Source organism: Rhinopithecus bieti, unplaced genomic scaffold (assembly GCF_001698545.2).
Source record: "Rhinopithecus bieti isolate Rb0 unplaced genomic scaffold, ASM169854v2 scaffold_3041, whole genome shotgun sequence".
NCBI classification, from domain to species: domain Eukaryota; kingdom Metazoa; phylum Chordata; class Mammalia; order Primates; family Cercopithecidae; genus Rhinopithecus; species Rhinopithecus bieti.
Window position 1 is genome coordinate 2,441,121 of NW_016804262.1, and position 23,692 is coordinate 2,464,812.

At 38.5% G+C, this 23,692-nt stretch overlaps 1 protein-coding gene and 1 long non-coding RNA gene across 4 annotated transcripts in view; one reads left to right on the plus strand and one right to left on the minus strand.

Moving 5' to 3' along the window:
- NUP35 (nucleoporin 35) overlaps window positions 1–17,672 on the minus strand; it is a 97,946-nt gene extending 80,274 nt beyond the window's left edge. The window contains exons 1-4 of one of the 3 annotated variants that reach the window (XR_001884574.1): window positions 10,459–10,569; window positions 6,528–6,698; window positions 4,402–4,529; window positions 1,020–1,077 (exon numbers count right to left, since the gene is read on the minus strand). Coding sequence is in view for 2 of the 3 variants with exons in the window: in XM_017867481.1 (XP_017722970.1) it covers window positions 1,020–1,077; window positions 4,402–4,529; window positions 6,528–6,698; window positions 10,459–10,498 (397 nt within the window). In the remaining variant the exon portion in view is untranslated. Of the gene's footprint in view, window positions 1–1,019; window positions 1,078–4,401; window positions 4,530–6,527; window positions 6,699–10,458; window positions 10,593–17,560 lie in introns of those variants that run through there. The other 2 variants (XM_017867482.1, XM_017867481.1) reach the window with 2 other exon arrangements.
- LOC108526641 (uncharacterized) overlaps window positions 16,251–23,692 on the plus strand; it is a 28,056-nt gene continuing 20,614 nt past the window's right edge. The window contains exon 1 of the long non-coding RNA XR_001884575.1: window positions 16,251–16,312. This is a non-coding gene — a long non-coding RNA (uncharacterized LOC108526641). The remainder of the gene's footprint in view (window positions 16,313–23,692) is intronic.

Below are 23,692 nucleotides of genomic sequence, written 5' to 3' on the forward strand. Positions count from 1 at the left end.
AAAAAAAAAAAAAAAAAAAAAAAAAAAAAAAACACAGATTATTGTCTAGAACCTCCATAAATGAACACAGCACTACCAATGTCTAGATTTTAGCCCACCAAGACCCATTTCAAACTTCTGACCTCCAGAAATGAAAGATAATGAATTTGTATTGTTTAAGCCACTTTTATGTTTGCGGTAGTTTGTTATGGCAGCAATAGAAAACTAATACATTACCCTATTTAAAACTCTAAGTCCCCACCTTTCCCCACTTTGCTGCTTAACTTTTTTCCTCCACAAAATGCAATACCTTCTAACAAACTTTATAATTTACTTGTTTATAAATGTAAATTCTGCAAACAAATGTAAGTTCCATAAAGGCAGGGAGTATCTATTTTGTCTACTATTTCCCAGAGTACAGTTAGGTGCTCAATATTTGCTGAATAAACATTTGATGGGATTATACACATATGACTACATATGAAGAACTGTGCTAAGGATAATGATGATTAAAAAGCCATTAATCTTAAAGAAAAACTAGGCATACAATCAGTGGTTGCTTCTATTCAACAACATTTAGATTTATAACTATGCATTTACATCTCTCAAAACACCTTTATTATTCAGTGTCTTAACTATTCCTTTTCATCCCAATTGCAATGGCTTTTTTATTGACAAATTTTAATAACTAAGGAGACACTTCAAACATCTATTAAGTATACAATCTCTTAAAAAGACATTCTGAATATTCACCCCATCATGCCTTTGGGGTGATTTGATTTAGAAAAGAATCAATACACAAAGTATTTCCTTCCTGAAAGAAGTTATAGAGATTTCAGAAAATCTCCAGGTTTGAAATATAAAACAAAAAATGTTGGCAATTACCAACAAACATATTATCTTTATTCGACGAAGAGAGAAGTCTTTGGTGTTAGAGTTGTTTACTCCATGATTACACCACTGCACTCTAGCATGAGTAGCAGAGCCAGACCCTGTCTTTAAAAAAAAAAAAAGAAAGAAAGAAAGAAAAAATCACTTACCTGTTCCAGGAGTAGATGTAACTCCAACAAGAGGACTCTGCATTACTGAAATGTTTGGCTACGCAAAAACAGAAGAAAGTGTTATGGTAAAAATGCAAAACACAAATACAGTAAGCATTAAAAGCCTTCATTCAACAGAAAACTGAATTTTTATCAGGTGCTGGAGATGCCTCTTCTAATTAGCTCAAAGTACAAAGGTACTCTTTTTTTCCGTAAGTTAAACAGTATTAACCTAAAATATACTAGACCCCTTAGTATTTGTTAAAATAAGAAAAGTCATGTTAAAAAAAAAAAAAAAAGTTATCTTCTATAAAAGGTGACATGGTAACTATTTGTTTTTAGTTTCTAATGTACAATATTTGAAATAACAGAGATAATGGTAATTTTTAAAATGATCAAGTTCATACAGAGAATCAGAAGGGTGACAGAATATGATTTTCAACAGATACTTAGAAACCATGAAATACTATAGATTCAAATCAGTCTACACAATAATAGACAGCATATCCCTACCACTACCAGCAGAACGTTCCAAAACTGGTACATTACCCATTTTAGTCCCTTTAAATTAAGGACTAAAACAGTTAAAAATCCTTCTAAAACAAAGATGATATTCAATCAATCAATGAGAACAGACTCTACCTAGAACTCAATAAAGATTTTTAAAAACAGATTCTAATTAAACTAAGGAAATCTCAAATAGCTTCATCTAGCAACCAGAAGTAAATGCTGAGAGGATGTTGGGAGAGATATAAAATGTATTCTTCAATTATTAATGCCAATTCTTTCATGATTAGAAAAAGGTTGAGCAAATTCCAGGGGGCATAACTAATTTGGGCTCTAATCTTGCAATGATACTGTTACCAACTTTCAAATCAAAAACATTCTCTATAAATTATGACCCGTGAGTCTTTCAAGCATTTTGAATACAGCAATATCTGCAAGCCTTTGCCTATATCATCAGAGAAGTAATGAAAACTTGCACAAATTTAGAAGCCAGTGGTTCTTGTAACAAACAATTTTTAAATTTTTATTATTTTATTTATTTTTGAGACAGGGTCTCATTCTGTCACGCAGGTTGAGTGCAGTAACACAGTCACAGCCCATTATAGCCTGAGCTTCCCAGGCTCAAGTAATCATCCCGCCTCAACGTTCTGAGTAGCTGGGACTACAGGTACACACCACCACCCCCCGCCCCTTTTTTTTTTTTTTTTTTTTTTGTATTTTTAGTAGACACAGAGTTTCGCCATGTAGCCCAGGCTGATCTCAAACTCATGGGCTCAAGCAATCTGCCCAAAGCCCAGCACAGTGGCTCACACTTGTAATCCCAGCACTTTGGGAGGCCAAGGAAGGTGGATTACTTAAGCTCAGGAGTTCAAGATCAGCCTGGGCAACAGGACAAATCCCATCTCTACAAAAGTACAAAAATTAGCCAGGCATGGTGGTGCACGTGTGTAGTCCCTGCTACTAAGGAGCAGAGGTGAAAGGATCACTCGAGCCCAGGAGGTCAAGGCTACAGTGGGGCATGAGCATGCCACTGCACTCTAGTCTGGGTGATAGAGCAAGACCCTGTCTCAAAAAATAATAATAAAAATGATAAAAATACATAAAAATCAAGCAATCCGCCCACCTCAGCCTCCCAAAGTGCTGGGATTACAGGCGTGCACCAACACATCCAGCCTTCATACCAAACTAAACATAAGCTTTACTTACCAACCTTTAGAAAACCATCCCAGACCAGATTATCTGTCCATTAGGAACAATAAATGCCATACAGGTAATTTTACCATTTCCAGTAGGTACATTTAAAAAGTACAAACAGGTGAAATTTAGTAATAGTTTATTTAGCCGAACACATCCAAAACATTCTCATTTCAATATGTAATCAACATAAAAAAATAAGATACTTTACATTCTTTCTAAGTCTTCAAACTCTCGTGTGTATTTTATACTTAAAGTATATCTCAATTGAGACTAGTTATATCTCTAGTATCAATAGCCACACTTGGCCGGGTGCGGTGGCTCAAGCCTGTAATCCCAGCACTTTGGGAGGCCGAGACGGGCGGATCATGAGGTCAGGAGATCGAGACCATCCTGGCTAACCCGGTGAAACCCCATCTTTACTAAAAAATACAAAAAAAACTAGCTGGGCGTGGTGGCGGGCGCCTGTAGTCCCAGCTACTCGGGAGGCTGAGGCAGGAGAATGGCGTGAACCCGGGAGGCAGAGCTTGCAGTGAGCCGAGATCTGGCCACAGCACTCCAGTGTGGGCGACAGAGCCAGACTCCATCTCAAAAAAAAAAAAAAAAAAAAAAAAGCCACACTTAGCTAGTGGCTCCTGTTGGACAGGAAGGCAGGTCTAGAAGTGCTGGAAAAAAACAGTAATCTGTTTACCACAGTGAATGAATTTTGCTTTACTTGACAAGTAAGCCTAGTATGCCAGATATATCAAGCCTATAAATAGCATGAATCTACTGAAAAATGCTTTCTAATATTCTTGAACTCTTAACTTCACTAAATACGATTTAGGGAAGGGCATAAAACATATATCTAAAGCAAACAGCAGACATATCTTTATACAAAGAACTTATCAACTGATAAACTTTGTTTATGATTGTCCTACTAAGCACAATAATAATAGGAAACAACACTTGTGTCTATGAAGCTACTAAATTTTCCACTTAAAAGTTGGCCAGGCACAGTGGCTCACACTTAAAATTTATCGCTTTGAGGGGTCAAGGTGCAAGGATCACTTGAAGCCAGCAAGACCTCATCTCTACAAAAAATAATACAATTAGCCAGGCATAGCAGCACATGCCTATATCCCAATAGGACAGTTGAGGCAGGAGGATTGTTTGAACCCAGGAGTTTAAGGCTGCAGAGTTATGACTGTGTCACTGCACTCTAGCCTGGGCAACAGAGCAGGACCCTGTTGGGACTTTAAAAAACAGAAAAAAATAAAGAGAAGTCAATACTAACCTCAGCTGACAAGTGCCCTAGATCTAAATGAAACTCTGAATTTTCATTTATTCTTTCACATAATTTTTAAATATTAAACTTCTTAAACAATCAGAATGATTTAAACCATAATCACATTCTACATGTATATTAAGTAGGTTGGAGGTATGAGCAGGTGGATAAGGCATACCTATAAAAACCTGAGAATTACCTATGAGAGAAAATCTAGAGTTCTACGCTGTTAAGTACAGTTCATCATCAACAATTTAAGTAGATTGTATGACAAATGTGTTTAATGCTTATTCTGTGCAACACAGTTACATTAAAACAGATCTCAGGGAAACATTTCAAAGTATTGACTCTCACTGAATAGTCACATAAAACCATGATGTTGTTCACTGTGTATCAAAATGGTATTTATATTACCTGTCTTCTTGAAGTTAAAGGTGTTGATCCAAGTCCTGGGCTAGAAATGTCATCATATATACTTCTAACTGGTGGAGCGCCACTTTTATCTTTATGAGCTGGTAAAACTGGTTGTGGTGGTGACCCACCTACAGTGTACAAAAAAAAAAAAAAGGTGAGAAAAGAAAGGATTCTTCTATCTTTTGGTAAGATTTTAAAATTTAATTTTGAAATATTGACTTAAAATCTTGTCTCCTAGTTCTTTTCAAACTTTAATAAGCTGAAGAGTCACCTGGGGACCTTGTTAAAATTCAGACTCTGATTCAGAAGGTGTAGGGGTGAAGCCTGAGATTATACAGTTCTAACAAGCTCCCAGGTGATGCCAATGCTGCTGATCCACAGACTGCACTTTGAACAAAAGGATTCAGAGCAAGTAGTTAATGAAAATCTTAGTTTTCAGAAAACACATGTAACTTTTGCTCTCTCTACAAAATGCTTAACATTTAAATACAACACTTGATCCCATTTCTCACTTGAAAGTAGGTACTGAACAGCTCCAGTCTGTAGATTCCTGAATAAATATAATTCCCTAATGTAGAGTTTGACTATCTAGATTAAGTAGATCCCATTCATGTTTCTCACAGTAGAAATATATTTAAGTACATAATAAAGACGTAATAAAAGGAACAACTTCTGTGACATAAAGATGTCTTTTTCGATCAGAGAACATGAAATGACAAATAGCGACGCAGCCCAGGCCATTGGTAAGACTAATGTCTGAGCCTGGACAGTACAGCTTGAGCTACTTAAAGCACAGTCTATGGAATAAGAATAACCTGAGGTTTATAGTGCTCTCTCACTAGCAAGTGAGCTTCAGCAAATTATTTGTTGCATTTAGCCTCAGTTTCCTCTTTTTAAAAATGGGGATACTGTTACCTACCCTTTAAGATTGACAAAATAAGGATTAGCATACTGCCAGGCTCATAAGCAATCAATATATGTTGGCTACCATAATAAAACACATTTGAAATTTAATGTTTAATGTTAAATGAATTATTTCAAATATAATTTATAATTCTCCCTGATAAATCCTAAATAATAATAAACCATTTTAAAGCAAAATACTTTAAAGGGCAATTAAGGTAAAAGAGTTTTCACTTGAACAACTACTAAAGGATATTAGCTCACAATTAGAATTCAACCACTTCCGTAGCTAATTCTCACTACTCAGTCAAAACTTTGAGGTCATTTTTTAAAATATTTCTTTGCTAAAGGAGTTCTGCAATAAATACAGGCTGCATTTACAATACTTTACCCTGACAATCACAAATTCTGTATATAAAACCTCCCCCTAGTTTGCAAAGTCAGTCCTTTCCTCAAACACTCTATATGTGACAATCTCAATTCACTAAGACTAAAGGCAGAATTCATATCTACATCTTCAAGTTACATTTCTTTCGACCAATAATTTCCTATTCTTGTATCTTAAGATGAATTACTTTAAATTAATTCAGTTGAAGCTAAATGATGGTATTTCATCAACCCTATGAGGCACTCTCCCCTCACCACACTCTGACATCTCCAAAACAGAAATTTTACAAAAAATGGCATCTTAGCATTATGTCATATTTAGGGTTATTTTTGCTAGTGGTACTTAACAGCCAATTCAATGGCATCTTAGAATGAATAAAACACAGAATACATTTTAGTGGCTCTAGAAATTATAGCTTATACTGCTTACATCTCTATTCCAAGAGCCTTAAAATAAAAGCTTTGCTTCATAATAGACACATTGCTTAATTTTTTTTAAATTAATGAATGTACTGACGAGGGTGAATGCTGCACCATTACACTTTTTAAAATTCTAGCATAAGCTTGTCCCACCCGTAGCTTGAACACCACATGAAGCCCAGGATGGCCTTGAATGTGGCCCAACACAAATTGCTAAACTTTCTTAAAACATTGTAAGATTTTTTTTTTTTTTGCAATTTTTTTTTTTTTTTTTAGCTCATCAGCTATTGTTAGAGTTACTGTATTTTATGTGTGGCCCAAGTCAATTCTTCTTCCCATGTGGTCCAGGGAAGCCAAAAGATTGGACATCCCTGTATGTAGCATGTCTATAACATTATTTTAAGCAATTCACCTACCTGCAAGTAAAGGTGATCTCATTTCCATTACTCCTACCGAAGGGCCACTAATTGATCGAGGTTGTGGAGTCACCGGAGCTGGCAAATCCCCCATTAAAAATCCAGGTAAGAACTGGGCATTAACTCCTGGCTTTGGAGATGTGGGTGAACCCAGCATCATTGGTTCAGATCCTACATGAATCAAAAAATAAATTAAAGACTTTTCTGTTACAGTATCTGACAAATATATGCAAGAATCTAGCATAATTTTGAAAGTTTAATCAAAACTTTTAGATATAATAGAACTATAGTTGAATTTATTATTTTAAAAGCCAATAAAATTATTTCTAGAAAATGTAAAGTTATCTTGTATTCATTCTTTTTTTGAGTCAGAGTCTCGCTCTGTCACCAGGCTGGAGTGCAGTGGCGCAATCTCAGTTCACTGTAACCTCCACCTCCTAGACTCAAGTGATCCTCCCTCCTCAGCCTCTCAGCAGCTGAGTCTACAGGCCTGCACTACCACGCCCAGCTAATTTTTGTATTTTTTTGTAGAAATGGGGTTTCACCATGCTGCCCAGGCTGGTCTGGAGCTCCTGAGCTCAGGTGATCCACCAGCCTTGGCCTCCCAAAGTGCTGAGATTAAAGGCATGAAGCCACCATGCCTGGCAGCACAATAATAATCCGTGACAGCTATTTTTGTTTACATTATTTCAGGAATTTAAAAATCACACTAATAACTTCTTTCCATTTCCGAATCAGTTTGGACTATGTAACAACCGAAAACAAGGACAGGCTGCACTACTTATACGAAGTCTTAGCATATCAAACACAATGGGTTTAGCTTGTTAAATTATTTCTTTTTCCTCCCCATAAAAAGTGCACCATTATTGTGATAAAACTGTAACCATGCATATATTAGAGCACTTACAAAATAACAGTGATAACTAGCACCCTAACTCAGAAACATGTTGAAAAGAATTGAAAACTTATTTTTGTATCTTTTTTCTTAATCATTAGTTTAAGTCAAGAATAATCACAGCTGGGCGTGGTGACTCAAGCCTGAAATCCTAGCACTTCGGGAGGCCAAGGCAGGAGGATCACTTGAGCTCAGGAGTTCAAGACCAGCCTGGGCAACACAGTGAGAGCTCATCCTTTTATTAAAAAAAAATAATAATAATAATAATTAAAGAATCATCTCTAAATATCCCCCAATATAAAGCCAACTTAGAGAACTGAAACCTCTCACAATTGTTGATACAAAATTAATCCTCACAATCTATAGATATTATTTCCCTTATGAAGATGAGTGAGCTATATAATTCTATTTTCAGAGCAAAATAGCAGAATAAGGAAAACGATGGGCTATGGAGTCAAAGATATGCGTTCAAGGTCTTTCAGCAAAAGGGAAACAGAGCTTTTGTTAGAATTATAGCAAGTACAGCTTGACCTGGTACTTGATACACAGTTAAGTGCTCAGTAAATACGAATTATTATTTTCTAAAAGTATTTCATAATAGCAAAAACTGAGTAGTTAAAGTATAAATGTAGAATTTGCAATCTCTGCTTGTGAAAATAATTTTCAACTAGCTGACAAGCCTGAGTGTGACTCATGGCACCCAGAAGGGTCAAATGTTTGCTATGTTATTTGTATGTTTTTTATTAACTATTACTTAACTTCTAGACAGCCTTAAAAATCTGTTTCTTGATATCTAAAAGCTGCCAACTCTTTTATTCTTCCTCTTATTTCCCATTATACTAGGCCTAGATATTAACTATACAAGTGTATAAAAGACAAAAAAAATTCAATAAATGGATAAAGCAGATGCTAAAACAAGGTGTGAAAAACTCTAATTACATTGTAATTATTTTTAAAAGTGCTAGTTACTATGTTACATGGCACTACAGAAATATTTCCTAAGAATATCCACTAAAATCAAACCAAAAGTCTAAACAAAGGCATATTCCTAACAGATATTTAGAATACCATATTAAATGCAAAGTTTTTGGTAACATCCACTACATTCACTCCCCTCCCTAAAAGAAAAAAAAAATTATAGCAAAATAAAGTAAGAATCGGCTTAAGAAAAGTTGTGATATATCTGGACACACACAGACACAGTAGAAGCCTCAAGCCTGTGATTCCAGGATTTTGGGAGGCCGAGGGGGGCGGATCGCTTAAGCTCAGTTCCAGACCAGTCTGGACAAAACGGCGAAATCTTGCCTCCACCAAAAATACAAAAAGTAGCTGGGAGTGGTGGCACACGCCACTAGGAGGCTGAGGTGGGAGGACTGTTTGAGCCCGGAGGCGCAGGCGGAGGTTGCAGTGGGCTGAGATTGCACAACTGCACTCCAGTCCAGCCCGGGTGACAGGGCGAGACCCTGTGTCAAAAAAGAGGAAGGGAGGGAGGGAGGAGGGAGAGAGGGAAGGAAGGAAGGAAAAGAAAAAAGAAAGCACCAGGCAGCAAGGAGGGCACAATGGGCTCTTAATCAGGACTGTCACTAACCACCCTTCAGACTAAATTTCACTTAAAGCAAACTTAAGGAAAAAATGCTGCATGTCCTCAATTCCATTTCATATTCTGTGCTCCTAAAAGATTCGTACTCAGCTAGTACAGTTTGTTGAAGTCAACCCTTAGTTTTACTACACCAGTGGGCACCTGGAATATATGCAAAATGTGAACTTGCACATTCATACTGGCTAATGTCAGATTTCTGGCAAGGCAATATACAGGGATTGGTTTACTCACATTTGTAACCCCAATAAATATGCACTCCAAAATGTTTTGTTCAACAGAAAATTTGGAACTGGAAATGAAGAGTTTTCTGATCTCTAAAATATATTAAAATAAATACCAAGACGACATTTGTACATAAATTTTAATGCAGAGTATCTGCATTATTGACATTATGCATTTAGTTTTTTTACGACCTACTAAAGCACTTCAAGTCACTCTATTCTCAAAAGGAACTTATTTTACACCAAACATGGCAAGCATTACATACCCTTCAAATCTAAAAAGACTCTTTCTACAATATATATATATACTTGCTCTCTTTTCCAAGCTCAGAAAGTTATTACCTAACTTTCAGGTAAGTCTCTATGACAGTAAGACGGTTTATTTTCCGTTCTAAAATTTTCGACGGTTCTCACAAGTCGCAAAACTCAGCAGGAAAAAAAAAAAGGAATCCGCGTGCTGTTAAATAGGTAGATTTTTTTCAAAGACGACATATTTCAACGAGGCTCCGCAATAAATAATGGGAGTGAATTTTTAAAAAATTCAGATCGTGACTTAGAGAAAAATACCTCCTACAATACATAAGAGTCACTTTCCCCAGATAAAAGTCGGGAAATATCGTGCGAACTCCTAGCTTGCTATTAAGGCCAATATCTCAATGATTACCAACCACATGGTTGATTAAACGTTGCACGATTCAAGCTTCCATTAATAACAAGATTCCTTTTGCAAAGCCCGGGAGAGAGGAGTCGTCAAAACAAGAACTAGAAGCACAGGTGATCAAGAAGCAGTGGACTGCACCCACACACTTCAGGGCACCGCCCACCCACGTGTACCGCGGTCAGTTCCTCCCAGGTAGGCTTCCGGGCAACCGGGGAACCCAGCAACTAGCATCGCGTCTGGGGTATTAGAAGGAGGTTAAGGTATAGGCCAGTCTGGCGTAGCTGGCGTGTGGGGGCACAAACACAGCTCAGTCACCGCCCGACGGCCTTTCCTTCACCCTCCCAGGCCCTCAGCTTCCCGGCGCCACTTCTGTAGCAGTATGGAGGCGATGCGTCGAGTAGGGGACCAACTAGGAACTTGGGGGCACCCAAGGGTTCCCTCTCCGCGACTGAAGCCAGCAGACGAGAGCCTGACGACTGCCCTTCAGTCTTGCCCGCCTCCAGGCCCAAAGCAGGGATGGCAGTGCCAGCAAGGAAAAGCAGTATTTCACTCACCTAACGCGGGCCCCTGAGGTTCCACGGCAAAGGCTGCCATTGCGTCGGCAACTACACTTAAAACCAGGACCTTACCAATTTTCAAAAATGGCGGAAACGCTCCCTACGGGTAAGGGCGTGCTACCTCTTGGGGTTGCGTAACTTCCGGACCTGCGCTGTGCTTAAGTTGTGGGCGCCGGAGCCATTTTGGAATAGGGCAAAGTCTTTGCGCTAAGAATTTCCGAAAAAAGGGTTTTTCCATCGGGAAGGTGGCGAACCAGCGTGTGGTTCTGGGAATGCTTTTCGTCCCTCTGTGAGCTTCCTGATTTGTTGGTACTTGAGTTACATAGAAGCACAGATTATTTTACTCACGGTTTCATAATTAGCGTGAGTTGACCCAGTGCTCTATCACCGGTCAGCTTTTCCGAGTAACACCTGGGAAAGTCAGCTTGATGAAAACAATTGGTGCCTCTTTCCAATGTCAATTTCTGGACTTAGTGCATGACGCTTTTTCCTCAAAGCATGTTTTCTACTATCTGTATGCCATTTCTTTTAAATTTTGTGTTATGTAGACAATTTTACATTAAAGCATAACTCATACGATTTTTGTTGCATATTAATACACACAAAAATATAGCTAACGAACGCATAAGTACACATGTAGATAATGGAGAATAATTATACGCACCCACGAACCCTCCACACCGCGGAATCTTTCGTGCTCCTGCCTGTGCCATCCCTGCCATCCATCTCCCCTCACTTTCCTGCTTTTCTTTAGGGCATAGTCATACGTAGATCACATACACATATTCCGCATATGTGTTGTAAAAATATGTTGTTTAGTTTTGCTCAATTACTAACTTTATAAAATAATGTGCTACATATGTATAACTGGGGTGTTCTCAGCTCCATACCATGAGGATTATTTCCAAAATATCCACCCATGCTCAGCTATTTCTTCTACGACTTCCAAAATCTCAAATTCAGTAAGAATTTTGTCTTTGGAATGAGGCAGTAACAATTCCAGAATTAAATGGTAGGTTCCCAGAAATCAAATTTTAAAACCACTCACAGATCGAATTGACTTTTTGAAAATGGGTGTGTGAATTGAATTGTGTCCCCCAAAAAGTTATGTTCATGTCCTAACCCTCATACTTACGAATATGACCTTATTTGGGAATTGGGTCTTTGCAGATGTAATAAAGTTCAGATAAAGTCATATTGGAGTACCACAGGCTCGATAACCTAAACCAGCACAAATGTATCTCTTATAATTCTGGAGGCCAGAAATCCAAAATGAGTATTGTGGGGCTAAAATCAAGGTACCAGAAGGACTATTTTCTTCTGGAGGCTCCAGGGGAGAATCTATTACCTTGTTTTTTCAAGCTTCTAGAAGCTACTTATATTTCCTAGCTTTTGTCACCTTCCTGCCTTTTCAAAGCCAAAGATGAGGCATCTTTGGTCTGTCTGACACTGCTTTGTTCAGCTTCTGCCATCACATAGCCTTGTGATTACATTTAGGACTCGCCCAGGTGATCCAGGATAATCTTACTATTTCAATATCCAGTAGAGGTGATTAAGTTAATAATCACATCTTCAAAATACCTTTTGCCATATAAGGTAACATTCACAGGTTCTAAAGCTTAGTGTATGGATATCTTTGGGGACTAGTCAGCCCACAACAAGGAGCAATCCACTTTTTAGAATTAAGCTACCAAGAAAGGTTCATCAATGAAGAAATTTCTACACACATTGAGGCTAGATGTGGTGGCTCACACCTGCAATCCCAGCACTTTGGGAGGCTGAGGGGTGGATCACTTGAGCCCAGGAGTTTGAGACATAGTAAGAACCCACTTTGCTACAAAATAAAAAATAAATTTTTAAAAAAGGAATTTCTATACAAATTATGATCTAGCCAAGCAAAAGAACACTATACACCGGCTAAAATGAATTAGATGGATTTGATATGGGTGTAAATATTAACCTAGAAAGATCTCTGTGATAGATATAATGAAAAAAAGTAATTTGAAAACATAAATATATATGCATACATATGTGGCACCATTTTATTTTTATTTAATAACAGGTTTATTTAGGAACAGATACAGAGAATGAGAGAGTGAGAGAAAAGAGTGATGCTTCTTTAAATAAAGGAAGATGTTGAAAAAGATTTGCACCGGCCAGGCTCTGTGGCTCACGCCTGTAATCCCAGCACTTTGGGAGGCCAAGACGGGCAGATCACGAGGTCAGGAGTTCAAGACCAGCCTGGCCAACATGGTGAAACCCCCATCTCTACTAAAAATACAAAAATTAGCCAGGCATGGTGATGCATGCCTCTAATCCCAGCTACTTGGGAGGCTGAGGCAGGAGAATCACTTGAACCCAGGAGGTGGAGGTTGCAGTGAGCCAAGACCGTGCCACTGTACTCCAGCATGGCGACAGAGCGAGACTCTGTCTCAGAAAAAGAAAAAGATTTGCACCAAACTATTAACAGTAGAGATAAAGTAGGAAAGGGTTTGTAAATTGGAGGAATGGCCTTTAACTTATTTTATATAATTTTTATGGTTGATTACAGGTGTTACTGCTATTTTATTTATTTATTTATTTATTTATTTATTGAGATGTAGTCTTGCTCTGTCACCAGGCTGTAGTTCAGTGGTGCAATCTCAGCTCACTGCAACCTCCACCTCCTGGGTTCAAGAGATTCCCCTGCCTCAGCCTCCCGAGTAGCTGGGACTACAGGTGCCTGCCACCACACCCGACTTTTTTTTTTTTTTTTTTTAATTTTGGTAGAGACGGGGTTTCATCATGTTGGCCAGGATGGTCTCGATCTCCTGACCTCATGATCCACTCGCCTCAGCCTCCCAAAGAGCTGGGATTACAGGCATGAGCCACCGCAACCGGCCCTATTTTCTTTATTTTTTTAATTAAAAACTTTTTTCCATTAATAAATTTATTTTCCATTCTTTACCTGCATTTCAATATTTTACCCTTTCAATGGGCTCTTTTCCTTACCAAGCTATAAAGAAGCCCAGTATTGAAACCCTCCCTAGGCCTCGTTCTTCCACCTACCTACCATGTGCTAATTTCTCTCTCATTTCATTTTTTCATGATCTCAAAAGAAATGTCTATAGATTTTAGTAAATTATCTGTTTCCTTATCTTTACTATTTTGATTTTAATTAATTACAGATTGGCTCCTGTGTAATGCTCTTCTGAAATAAAACTACTGACCCCAACTATTTTTTTTTCTAATTGGCAAATTAGACCTGCCTCCTTGACATCTGCAGTATCCAACAGCTTTGACAATCTTTTCCTAAGTAGAAGTGTTTCCTTTTTTTTTTTTTTTTTTTTTTGAGATGGAGTCTCGCTCTGTCGCCCAGGCTGGAGTGCAGCGGCCGGATCTCAGCTCACTGCAAGCTCCGCCTCCCGGCTTCACGCCATTCCCGAGTAGCTGGGACTACAGGCACCCGCCACCTCGCCCGGCTGGTTTTGTATTTTTTTTAGTAGAGACAGGGTTTCACCAGGTTAGCCAGGATGGTCCCGATCTCCTGACCTCGTGATCCGCCCGTCTCAGCCTCCCAAAGTGCTGGGATTACAGGCTTGAGCCACCGCACCCGGCCGTTTTTTTTTTTTTTTTTTTTTTTTTTTTTTTTGGTGATGCTACACTTCCTATTTCTCATAACTTTACTCCTTTTCTGGTTTTTCAATAATTGATCCCATTTTTTTCTAACCTGGGAATATTATTGTTGTTCAAGCCTTTGCTCTCTCCTTTCTTTTTCAACTCTTAGTGGTCTTCCTTGGAATCCTTATCATTGTCACCCTGTTCAAATAATTGTTAATAATCTATGCCCAACATCTCTAAAGTCAAATGCCACTTTTCCAGATGCTTGCTGGACAACCTACCCATACATCAAACCTCAAAAGCAAATTCATCTTTTGTCCCTTTTTCTGTTCATCTCTTAGAAACTCAAAATTAAATTTATAGTGTGTTAGCGGAATTTAGAGTCAGACGGACCTCAATTCAGAGCCCAACTCTCTCACTAAAACCTATATACTTGGATTTATATTTGATTTCTAGATTTTATTGTTTGTAAAATAGAAACAATACCTACTTTGAAAGGTGGTTATTCTTAGTACAGTGTCTGCTCCACTTCGCTTTTTCTGACATTCACCTTCTCTACCATCAAACATTCAGATATTCTTTCTGCCTCTTCAATTCCTATACAATTGCAGTCAACTCTTCACATCTCCCTGCCTTCAGTTTCTCCCACCTAACACACCACCAAAACTTTCTTTTTGTTGTTGTTGTTTTTTGAGACAGAGTCTCATTCTGCCATCCAGGCTGGAGTGCAGTGAAGCGATCTCAGGTTACTGCAACATCTGCCTCCCGTGTTCAAGCAATTCTCCTGCTCAGGCTCCCAAGTAGCTGGGATTACAGGCGCACACCACTATGCCTGGCTAATTTTTGTATTTTTAATAGAGATAGGGTTTTGCCATGTTGGCCAGGCTGGTCTCAAACTCCTGACCTCAAGTGATCCTCCAGCTTTGGCCTCCCAAAGTGTTGGAATTACAGGCATGAGCCACTGCGCCTGGCCCAAAGTTTTCTTCTTCATACGCGTTACCTAGCTGTCTGAAAACACTCACTGAGTTCCTATTTTCTACAGAAGCCTCCTTTTCTTCAGCCTCCACAAGGCTCAGGTGTGCAGCACATGTCATGTAGTAACATCCTTTATTATACTATATACATTGTCACCTGGACAGCAAAAGAGGAAAAAATCAAAGTCTCTCATGGTGAGAGGGTAGAAGCATCTCTTTGAGAGACTTCCGTAGGAACCCCCAAAGGCAATACACATTGTTACCCTACTTTCACCTTGGGGTAACTGAGAACTTTGGTTTCAAAAATAAAATCCCAGGGTGTGGTGGCATGTACCTTGTAGTCCCAGCTACTCAGGAGGCTGAGGCGGGAGGATCACTTGATCCCAGGAGTTCCATGCTGCAGTGAGCCATGATCCTGCTACTGAACTCCAGCCTAGGCCACAGAGCAGGACCCTGTTCCCTGCCCCCCCCCCCCCAAAAAAAGAAAATTTCCTTCACCTCCTCATCCTAAAATTTGCTCCAATCAATTATCTCATTATTCCCTGTTAGAAACCCTCATTCTCTTGTGAACAGCTCCTCACATTGTATTTCTTGCTCACATCAGCCTTCAGACTAGTATCCCTTAGCTTTCCACCCCAATTTGCAGTCTTGTGTTTCTTTCAAGTAGCAGCTCGTCTCTTTCTGTCATGAAACCTGCCCCAGCCATGCCAACTCTGAATCATCTTCTCTCTTCACCTCACTTTGCTGTAAGATACTTGCAAGTTTTCTTTTCAGCCCCACTAGATGGATTTTCTTGAGGCCAGGGACCATAACTTTTCCTATTTTGTATTTCCATTACTTTTCAATTAAATGTATCTTGATAAATGAATGGTTACAGTATGTAGCTATTTAGGCATAAACAGAGCAAGAGAGGGTGCCCCCTACCCCAACCGGGAATGTCAAGCGGTTGTTAAACTGTCTCTCTGAAATAACTGGTTGCAGCCAGTGCCAGGAAAAGGCAGTTTCCCAATAGATAGAAACACCTAAAGCTGGTGATCAGCAGCTTCCGGATAAGATCTAAGGAGTTGGGAGAGTGGGCTCAGGCATGCATATTAAGAGGCAAAATCGAGGAGTTTAACTGGTACGTGACCTCCTAAGGACATTCAGCTGGTAAGGGAAGAACATCTCTGGTGAGCATGCGTACAACTCCAGTAAACACCCTGCGCATGCTCACCTCCAAAGTGCTAACAGGCCTCCGTCTCCAACGAAAGAATCAAGGGAAAGGGACGCAAGATGCTGTAAGTAGGCCAACATGTAAAACCTTACGTCCAAGGTCAAATGGGGCACTTGTCCTCTAAGATGCCCACTTGGCCCTCTTTCAAGTGTACTTTACTTTCTTTTCATTCCTCCTCTAAAGTTTTTCAATAAACCTTCACTCCCGCTCTAAAACCTGCCTTGGTCTCTTCTTCTGCCTTACACCCCTTAGTGGGATTCTTTCCTGAGGACACAAGAATTGTTGTTGCAGACCCGTATGAATTCGCTGCTGATAACATATTCTGATGCTGTGTAACTTGGATTCCCACCACCGATAACAAAATGATTAAACATTAATTACAAGCTGTAAATAAACATTAAACAAAGGATAATTATCTGACATAACTTATTTAATGCAATTTTGCATGTTTGCCAATTTTAAAAATCATAACTGCACATTAATTATGTTAGTGCTTACTATAAAATAAAGACCTGTTTATAGTTCTAATTACTCTTTTTTGTGTAAAATGAGATCTTCAAAATGTGGATTACTTTGAATGAGAAACATTTGTACATTTTTTTATTTCTTGTTAAACTGCAATTTTAGAAATATTGCATGTTCACAATATTCCTCTGTACATGAATATTATCTTGATTACAATACTTGTTTCTCTACCTTCCATTCTGAACGTATTAAATAAACTGTCAAATGGAACCTGTTTCCTATTTCTGTTCTGAATTCCTCCCTCCCAGGACATCAGATTTCATCAAAGTGCTATTTTTGTAGACCATTGATTATCAAACTTAGGTGGGGAGCCCTTTCTTCAACAAAGGATGGTGCAGATGCTTAATAAATACAACTGCCCAGTTGGGAGGGGAGGAGCAGATAGAGTACAAGGGTTCTTGCCCCCTAAACTGCCAACTATCACAACTCCAGGTGACTCTTGAAACACTTGGTTTGGAGTACCTAGGGCTACAGAGAGCTCAACCTGAAAATTTGCTCTGGGCTGTATTTCAACTTTCTTCTAAACTCAAATTTTGAAAAAGTCAGAAATATGTAAAATCTCACATTTAAAATTTTTTTCACTAAGTTTAATATATTCACACCCAAACTGCTTGTGTATCTATTGTATACTGAATATTCATCAACCTACTTATAAATGTCTAACTATGCAGTGTTTGTATATAAATATAAAATCAACTTCTTACTCTTAAAAGCCCACTCTCAGTCTATTCTATAAAACAAAAACAAATATTTTTTTTTAAATTAAGGGAAGAAAAAAGATTTCCACCTTTAGTAAGACTTCAGAAAAAAGATGGAGTTTGTCATCTTCAGAAAGAGCAAGGGGAGAGAACATCTCATCACTCATGCTGTTACCATCTCAGCCTTTAGCACCTGGTGTAGTATGGGCTACCATTCACTTAGTGATGTCATATAAAGCACACAGAGGAACCATGACTTCATGGGTACCAAGGACAAGTGATCTCCAAAGGCCCTTTGTGATGTTTACGACATAGAGATCTGGCTGGGCATGGTGACTTATGCCTGTGATCCCAGCACTTTGGGAGGCTGAAGCAGGAGGATTGCTTGAGCTCAGGAGTTTAAACTCAATCTGGGCCACACAGTGAGAACTCATCTTTTAAAAAATCACCTTTAAAAAAATCAGACATCATCCCTAAAAAAATACAAATTTGGCCGGGCACAGTGGCTCATGCCTGTAATCCCAGAAATTTGGGAGGCCAAAGTGGGTGGATCACCTGAGGTCAGGAGTTTGAGACCAGCCCAGACAACATGAAAGCCCGTCTCTACTGAAAAAGTACAAAAATTAGCTGGGTGCGGTGGCGGGCGCCTGTAATCCCAGCTACTCAGGAGGCTGAGGCAAGAGAATCGCTTGAACCCAGCAGGTAGAGGTTGCAGTGAGCCAAGATCATGCAATTGTACTCCAGCCTGGGCAACAAGAGCAAAACTCTGTCTCAAAAAAAAAAAAAAAAAAAAGTACAAATTTGCTCTTATATTTGCGTTATCTGACCTCTATAAACAATCATGACCAAAGCCACGTCTTTATAAATTTAAAAATAAAATGTTGCATGTGAAAATATATGAATGTTTTATGATCATTTTATTATAATAAACAACTGACAGACAGGAAGTAGCTAAACTTCAAAAGAAACATCAGTTTACTTCATTCAACTGTTGTCGTTAAATCAATTAAATGATTCCTTTCACCTGTAGGAAGTGAAAAACTAAAACTTACAGAACTTCAGGTGTAATTTTATTTCCTGCTCTTCTATTTGAACTATCAGGTAGTTTGATCAGATGTTTAAAAGTAGAAGTTTATAGCAGGCAAAATTGACAACTTTGAATAAAAAATGCTATGGATTTTAGGAAGAGCTATGTCTGGGATTTGCCTTGAAATAATTTGCTAGGGTAGGGAGGGCAGAAAGAGAAGAGGGATGATGGCTAGGGGTATACATTAAACCAGAAAAGCCATGAGCCTAAATTCTAGAGTGTTCAAAAGTCATTCATTCTGTCTCAGCTTATGTGAAAAATGAGAGGAAAAAAAAAAAGAAAACGCTGGGCATGGTGGCCCCAGCCTGTAATCTTAGCCACTCAGAAGGCTGAGGCAAGAGGATAATTTCAGGCCAGGAGTTTGAGACCAGCCTAGGCAATTTAGGGGGACCCAAGAAACAAAAATTAAAAATTTTGCCAGGCATGGTGATGCCTGCCTATAGTCCCAGCTACTTGGGAGGCTAAAGTAGGAGGATAGCTTGAGCCCAGGAAGTTTGAGGCTGCAGTGAGCTAAGATCACAGCACTGCACTCCATCCTGAGTGATTGAGTGAGACCCTGTCTCCACAAAAAACAAAGGAAAACATGAATCTTTCCTTGCTTGATAATGCCTTTGTTTAGAGAATCAGCATGTTGTTGAGTACAGGTGCAAATCTTGACTTTAAATACTTAATAGTTATGTGACATTAACATCGCTAAGACTCAGTTTTAAAAATCTGAATAGAGTGAATAATTTTACCTACCTCATGTAATACATTGACTTATTTAGCCAGTGACATATATATAATATATTCAACAACTGAATTTTAGCCTAATGGCCTTATCTGTCATCAGCATATGACATAGCCTTTAATAAACTAATTTGGCTTCTTCCCCCATTAATCTGCCAAACAAGTCTTTCCAAAGTCACCAAAGACGTCTGATATGTTTTGGATCTGTGTGCCCACCCAAATCTTATACTGAAATGTAATCCACAGTATCGGAGGTGGGGTCTGGTGGGAGGTGATTGGATCATGGGGATGGATTTCTCATGAATGGTTTAGCATCATCCCTCCTGGTACTGTCTTTGAGATAGTGAGTTCTCATGAGATATGGTTGTTTAAAAGCGTGTGGCATGTCATGCCTCACTCTCTGGTTCCTGCTTTCACCATGTGAAGCACCTATTCCTGTTCTGCCTTCCACCATGAGTAAAAAGCTTCCTGGGGCCTTCCCAGAAGCAAATACCACTATACTTCCTATACAGCCTGCAGAACTATGAGCCAATTAAACCTCTTTTCTTATAAATTACCCAGTCTTCGGTATTTGTTTATAGCAAAGCAAGAACAGACTAATACAACCACCATGAGGCTAAATTCAATACATTTTCCATTCTAACCTTTTGTAACTTCTCAGCATGAGTTCTTGAACACTCTCTTTGAAGCCTTCAGTTTCTCTGGCAATGTACTCTTGGGTTCCTGCCTACCCCTCTAATCATATGACCGTGTCTTTTCTTGACTCATCCTCCTCTACCTAGCCACTAAAAATTTTTCTCATAGCCAGGTGCAGTGACTCACACCTGTAATTCTAACACTTTGGGAGGCTAAGACAGGAAGATCACTTGAACCCAGGAGCTTGAGACCAGCCTGGGCAACATAGCAAGACCCTGTCTCTATAAAAATAGTAATAATAATAAAAAAAATTGTCCCCCAAGGCTTTATCTTATGATCTGGTCTTGCCCTACACTCTTTCCTTATACGTTGTCATCCATGCACATTGCCTATAATGTCTCTCAATTCATACCGCCAGCCCATATCATTCTGTGTGGTACAAATTTATGTACCCAATTACCTATTTGACATATCTATTTGGCTTGGATATCTCAAAGGTACTTCAAAATCAAATTTAAAAAGCCAAACTCATGGTCTTTTGTGTAAAACTTGAATGTTTATCTCAGGGAATGGCACTACCACCATCAAGACCATGGATGGTCTTGAAAACCTCTTTCCAACACCAATCCAATGCCAAGTCCTGTGAATTCTACCTCCTAAATACCATTTTAATGCATCCATTTTTTTTTTTTTCAATTTTTACTGCTTTAGCAAAATCCCAGTTTCATCACTTGAGACCTGGACTCTAGTTTCCTTAATGAACTTGCTTTCCCTCCCTAATCCACTCTCCATAGTGCAGTCAGACTGATCTTTTTAAAGTAATATTCTGCACAAGTTTCTCTCCTGCTTAAAACTTTTCCATTTTGCTGGGTGCAGTGAGTCATACCTCTAATCCTAACACTTTGGGAGGCTGAGATGGGATTGCTACAGGTAGTCCCAGCTGCTTGGATAGCTAAGGCAGGAGGATTGCTTGAGCCCGGGAAGTTGAGGCTGCAGTGAGCCCTGATCATGCCACTGCACTCCAGCCTGGGTGACAGAGCGAGATCTTATCTCATAACTTCTCAGTTTCTTTCACTGTTTAAAAGGCCAAAATCCTAGAGCTTCCTACAATCCCCTGCTTGATCTAGCCTAACAGTCCAGCCTCATCTGACACCACCTTATTTCTTCTGGTTCACTGCTTCAGCCATTCAGCCCTCTTTCCATCACTCCAATGTGTCATGCTCCTTCCCAACCCTGGGTCTTAACATATTCTCTTCCCTCAGTTCTGGAAGACCTGCAACAACCCACTCTCCCTCACTTAGTCAACTCCTATCTTTTATAACTGATGGTAAATGTTACTCAAAAGTCAGGAAAGCCTTCCTTCATAACTAGATGAAGTTACTGTTTGAGTTACATACTTCTGTACTTTAAAAAATAATCCATATCTCCCCTCCCAACTAGATTATAAGCTCCATGAAGTCAAGAAATTGGGTTTTTTCATTAAGCCTTTTAAAAACTTTAAAAATTTTTTGAGATATTTATAGATTCACCAGCAGTTGTAAAAACTAATGCAGAGAAATCTCATGTGCGCTTTACCCACTTTCTCCTAATGGACATCTTGCAAAACTAAAGTATAATGTCATAACCAGGATATTGAACAGTGATACATCAAGTTAAAGGACATTATTATTATCATGTGGCCCTTTTATAACCCCACCAACTTCCCTATCCTGCCACCATTTCCTTAATTCCTGACAATCACTATTCTGTTCTCCATTTCTATAATTTTGTCATGTTAAGAATGTTACAGTAGTGGAAAATTACAGTATGTAACATTTTGAGTATTGACTTTTTTACTCAGCATAATTCTTTGTAGATTCATCCGGCTTGATGCACGTATCATTAGTTTGTTCCTCTTTATTACTGAGTGGTATTTCATGGCATGGATGCATCACACTTTAGACAGTCATTCACCCATTGAAGAACAACATCTGCGTTGTTTCCAGTTCTGCCTATAACAAATAAAGTGTCTATAAACATTCATGTAAAAGTTTTTGTATTAATATACATAGTCATTTCTCTGGGGAAAATGCCCAGATGTATAGTTGCTGGGTCACACAGTAGTTGTATATTTAGCTTTTTACAAAACTGCCAAAATCTTTTCCAGAGTAGCTGTACCATTTTACATTTTCACCAATAACATATAAATGATTCTATTTCTCTATTTCCTTGCCAACATCTGGTGTGTCATTATCTCTTAGCCATTCTGGTGGGTATGTAGTGATATCTCATTGTGGTTTTAACTTGCACTTCCCTGGTAGCTATGATGTTGAACATTTTATTATGTGCTTATTTGTCATCTGTATATCCTCTTCAGTAAAGTGTCTCTTGATACATTTTGTCCATTTCCTAATTGGGTTGATTTTTTTTCTGACTGTTGAACTTTGAGAAATGTTTAAATATATTCTAGATCCTAATTTTTTGTCAAATATATGGTTCGCAAATATATTCTTCCATTTTTCATCTTCTTAACAAGGTCTTTCAAATAGCAAAGTTTTTAATTTTGATGAGGTCCAATTTATAAATTTTTGCTTTTGTGGATCACAAGTTTGGTGTCAAGTCTAAGGACATTTTGACTAGCCCTGGAGCCCAATGATTTTCTTTGATTTTCTCCTAAAAGTTTTTTAGTTTTCCATTTAAGTCTATGCTCCATTTTGAGTTAATTTTGTTGAAGGTATGAGATTACATAGAATTTCTTTCTTTTCTTTTTTCTTTTTTTGCCTATGGAAATACAGATGTCCAATTGCTCCAGCATCATTTGTTAAAAAGACTATCTTTCCTTCGTTGAATTGCTTTTGCACCTTTGTCAAAGATCACTTGAGCATATTTATGTGGGTCTACTTCTGGATTTTTTTGTTCTGTTCCATTGATCTAAGTGTCTATCTCTCTGCCAATACTACATAGTCTTGATTACTGTAGCTATATAACCAGTCTTGAAATCGGATTACTTTATTCTTCTTTTTCAAAACTGTTGTAGCTATTTTTGTTTCTTGACTTTCTGTATGCATTTTAGAATAATCTTGTCTATATCTTTAAAAAGTCTTGCTGATGTTTTCATAGGAATTTGATTAAACCTATGTATCAATTTGGGGTCAACTGATATCTTTACTATGCTTAATTTTTCAACACATTAACAATTTTCTACATTTATTTAGATCTCTTTTTATTTCTTCATTAGCATGCTATAGCTTTTGGCATATAAGTTCTGTACATGTTATATTAAATTTACACCTAAATATTTCTTCACTTAAACAATTTTTTTTGAGATGGAGTCTTACTCTGGCTGGAGTACAATGGCAAAATCTTGGCTCACTGCAACCTCTGCTTCCCAGGTTCAAGCGATTCTCCTGCCTCAGCCATCCAAGTAGCTGGGATTACAGGCACCCACCACCATTCCTGGTTAATTTTTGTATTTTTAGTAGAAATGGGAGTTCATCATGTTGCCCAGGCTGGTCTCGAACTCCTGATCTCAGGTAATCTGCCTGCCTTGGCCTCCAAAAGTGCTAAGATTGCAGGCCTGAGCCACTGCGCTCAGCCTCTTCACTTTTTTTTTTTTTTTTTGAGTGAATGTAAATCGTATTGTATTTCTAATCTTAGTGATCGTGTTTGTTGCTAGCATGTGGAAGTACAATTGCATTCAGTTTTTTTGTAAATTCTTTGGAATTTTTTATGTAAACAGCCACGCAGTCTGCAAAAGGAACTCTTTTATTTCTTCCTATCTGATCTTTTG